This window comes from Ichthyophthirius multifiliis, assembly GCF_000220395.1.
Source record: "Ichthyophthirius multifiliis unplaced genomic scaffold scaff_1120509249934, whole genome shotgun sequence".
Taxonomy (NCBI): Eukaryota; Ciliophora; class Oligohymenophorea; order Hymenostomatida; genus Ichthyophthirius; species Ichthyophthirius multifiliis.
Genome location: NW_004087149.1, coordinates 1 through 3,797, shown reverse-complemented (window position 1 = coordinate 3,797; position 3,797 = coordinate 1). Strand labels below are relative to the sequence as shown.

At 12.7% G+C, this 3,797-nt stretch overlaps 1 protein-coding gene across 1 annotated transcript, besides 13 other annotated features; it reads right to left on the bottom strand. All coding sequences in view use genetic code 6, as the record gives it.

The window, feature by feature from the left end:
- Positions 1-79: 79 nt before the first annotated feature.
- Positions 80-505: a microsatellite.
- On the bottom strand, positions 248-1,151 carry IMG5_042980 (hypothetical protein; the record flags this gene model as incomplete). The annotated part of the gene is made up of 1 exon (XM_004037656.1): positions 248-1,151. The coding sequence occupies one exon, from the start codon at positions 1,149-1,151 to the stop codon at positions 603-605; it is 549 nt and encodes a 182-aa protein (XP_004037704.1). The 3' UTR covers positions 248-602.
- Positions 311-730: a microsatellite.
- Positions 1,152-1,785: 634 nt separating the features above from the next.
- Positions 1,786-1,852: a microsatellite.
- A 23-nt stretch (positions 1,853-1,875) lies between these two features.
- Positions 1,876-1,929: a microsatellite.
- A 78-nt stretch (positions 1,930-2,007) lies between these two features.
- Positions 2,008-2,060: a microsatellite.
- Positions 2,024-2,062: a microsatellite.
- Positions 2,063-2,083: 21 nt separating this feature from the next.
- Positions 2,084-2,124: a microsatellite.
- A 101-nt stretch (positions 2,125-2,225) lies between these two features.
- Positions 2,226-2,264: a microsatellite.
- Positions 2,265-2,831: 567 nt separating this feature from the next.
- Positions 2,832-2,908: a microsatellite.
- Positions 2,883-2,950: a microsatellite.
- Positions 2,905-2,949: a microsatellite.
- Positions 2,913-2,955: a microsatellite.
- Positions 2,956-3,318: 363 nt separating this feature from the next.
- Positions 3,319-3,363: a microsatellite.
- Between the last annotated feature and the right edge of the window lie 434 nt (positions 3,364-3,797).

Sequence of the window (3,797 nt, the reverse complement as noted above, 5' to 3'; positions counted from 1 at the left end):
AATAACTTATTTTATTACATCATTTATACCTATTTTATTAACTCCATCATTTTTTTTTTTGCATGATCTTGAAATATCATCTAATTAAAATCCAGGTAAACATTCGATGCAAGCATTTAGCTCACAATTCATACAATTACCAAATATATTAAGACATAGAATACATTATTAAATCTATTAATTGTAATAATAAAATGATTTACATTTAGTGCATACTCCAATTTAATTACACTATTCACATTATTAAGTACATTATGTGTTATTTTATCCATCACCTTTAGCTATTAAAGTACATGATTCTGCATTACTTTCTAATTAAAATTCAGGTAGACATTTGGTGCAAACATTTTCATTACAATTTAAACAATTAGCAAATTTTTTTAGACAAGAAAGACATTATTATTTTTATTAATGTAAAATATATCCTTAATTACATTAAGTGCATATTCCATATAAATTACATTATTAACATTATTAACGACATTATATTTAATTTTATTCATCAGGTAATAATTTACATAATCTTGTATTAACATCTAATTACTATCCAGTTATACATTCGGTGCAAAAATCTTCATTACAATATAAACAATTATTAAATTTCATAAAACAAAGTAAACATTATTAATTTTATTAATGTAAATAATAACCTTTTTAACATTAAGTGCATACTCCAACTTAATTACATTATTTACAATCTTAAGGACATTATATTTCATTTTATTCATCATCTTTAGGTACTAAATTACATGATGTTCTAAACATATTTAATTTATATCCAGGATGACATTCAATGCAAGTATGAAAATGAAATAGTTTATTTTTACAAATTTCACATTCTTACTTTTATTATTATTCGAAATAAAAAGTTTTTAAGCATTAAGAGCATATTCCAGCTAATTTACATGATTTACAGTTTTCGAAACATTTTTTTTCGTCAATTTAAGGTATTTAAGTACATAATCCTGAAGCACTATCTAATTCAAAACCAGGAAGACATTCGATGCAAGCATCTTTTGTGCAAGCATAACAATTATTTTATTTATTATTACAAGGCTCACATTTTTAACTTTATTAATCGAAATATAAAATCTTTTTGCATTATGAACATGTTCCCCCCTGGACTACAAAATTAACATTGCTAAGGACATAATTATTTAATATTTTTTTCAACTTATTAAAAAGATTAAATACATGAATATGAATAAGGAAATATTTTGAATATTTTAATTTTATTATATAAACTATATATTTTTTTTTGAATATTTTTATATATAATATTTATGTTATTAATTTAATTTCTATAAATAATTCTTCTTTATATTTTTATAATATTTTTTTTTTTCAATAATAAATTATTTTAATTATTTTAATTGCATTTATACATATATATTAATATATTATTAATCTTAAATAATAATATAAAACAGTTTTTTATTAATATATAGTAATTAATTATATATGATTTTAAATTAAATAATATAAAAATATTTATTATATATATATTTTTTTATAATTCATTTTCTATCTTTAATAAATTGGTTTTTTTATTATTTTCAATATATATAAATTTTTATTTAAAAACATTTATGTTTATTATGTATAAATTATGTAATGTCTTTAATAGAAATATATATATTTATAAATATATTTTAAAAATATTAATTATTTTTTATTTTTGTAATAATATATTATATTAAATTATTCTAAATGATTCTTATAAAACGAACTATTTAAATATTTTAAAATTTAAAAAGATTTAAAAGTTAATTTGATATATATTGATATATTTTTGTTATTAAGCATTATATTTTTTATATTAAAAATTTTGTTATTAAGCATTATATTTTTTGTAATAATCATTTCATAATAGAAAATAAAATATATTAATTAAATATAATATATAATATACATTATATATAATAAAAAACTATAAATAACAATAGATTATTTTGAAATTTAATGATGATATTTTAACTTATTTATTTAATATTTAAAAAAGAAATTATTTTTTATTTTAACATATTTTTATTTAATTTATTATTTTTCATTTTTTTATTATGAAAATTTAAAAAGAAAATGGTAAATAAAAGTTAAATAAATAAAAATATATATAAATAAAAAAACGCAGTTAATGTTAAATGTTGTATTTTTTTAAAAAATGGATAAATTTTATTAGTTTTTATAAAAAAATAAAAATATAATTAAAAAAAATTTATATTAATTATAAATATATATATATATATTTATATATATATATATATTTTTGAATTTTTTTATTAATTTAATACAATATTTTTAACAATAAAATATCATATTATTGTAAATATTTTAATTTAAAATATACAATTTTAAATAAAATATGAAATTTATTTAAAACTATTTAAATTATAAAATAAATTTAATAAACATAAAGTAAAATTAAAAAGAAAATTTAATAAGAATATTTAATAAAATAACAATTTAAATATAAAATTAATTACATTTTTCTTAAAAAAATCAAAATCTGCTAATTTACAAAATATGATAATATGTTTTTGTTTTAGGATTAAATTATTTTATAATTTTTTTTAAAAAAATTCTTCTTTAAAACATAATATCAATTACCTATATAAAAATCTAAACAAAAAATATTTACAATATAAATAATATAAAATACAAAACATTTAAATATTTATAATTATTTTTAGATATAATATTAATTATTTAAATTGATTATTATTATTTTTAATTTAATAATTAAGAATAAATAAAAAATATATAAATAAAATTATAAAATATCACTTTTGATAAATATAAAATTGTAAGATAATTTAAAAATTAGAATAAGAATATATATATATATATATATATAATATAATAAATATAAAAATATATCTATCTATATATATATATATATATATATATAATTTTAATATTTTATAATATTATAATATTATATATAATATTTTATAAAATATAAAAAACTATATGTTATATTTAGAATTCTTATTTTATAATTTTTATTAATAAAATGATTATAATATATTGTATACAATCTTAAGAATATTTTAATTATATTTTATATTTTTATAATAAAAATATGAATAGATCATACAATTTTATATGAAATTTAAAAAAATATTTATATAATTATGAATTAAGTAATAGAATTGTTGTATTAAAAATAAAATTAAAAATAAATACTTGTAGTAAAATTTATAGAATTTGTATTTTAATAAAATTATAAACCATTTTAGAAATATTAAGGTTTAAATAAATTAAATAGATTTTTTAAATATAAAATAAAAGATAATAATGTTATTAATAATTAAAACAATAATTTATAAAAAAATACTTTAATTTAATAAAAATAATTATAATAAAAGAATTTTAATTTATAAATTTTTAAGTTAGAATGTTTTTAAAGAAATAAAAAATATAAAAGAATCTCCAAAATAAAAAATTTCAAATTAATTAAAAAAAGTAAATATATATAAATATGTAATTTTATTTCAATAATTAAATAAAATTTTTTTAGGCCATTCATAAAGCAAAATTCAAATTAATTTAAATATGTATATTTTCAAGAGTATTTATGAAAAAAAATTTGGATTCTTCTAAAAAAAAATTAATAATATTTTTTTTATTATTATTTTATTCCTAAATATATTTAATAAAAAAATAATAGCATATAATTCTTCTAATATTAATGCTTTGATTCGCTATATATTAAAAGAAAAGGATTGAAATTCTCAATTAAATTCTCAATTTATTAATTTAATGCTTTATCTTATTTTAAAATATGTTATATTTTT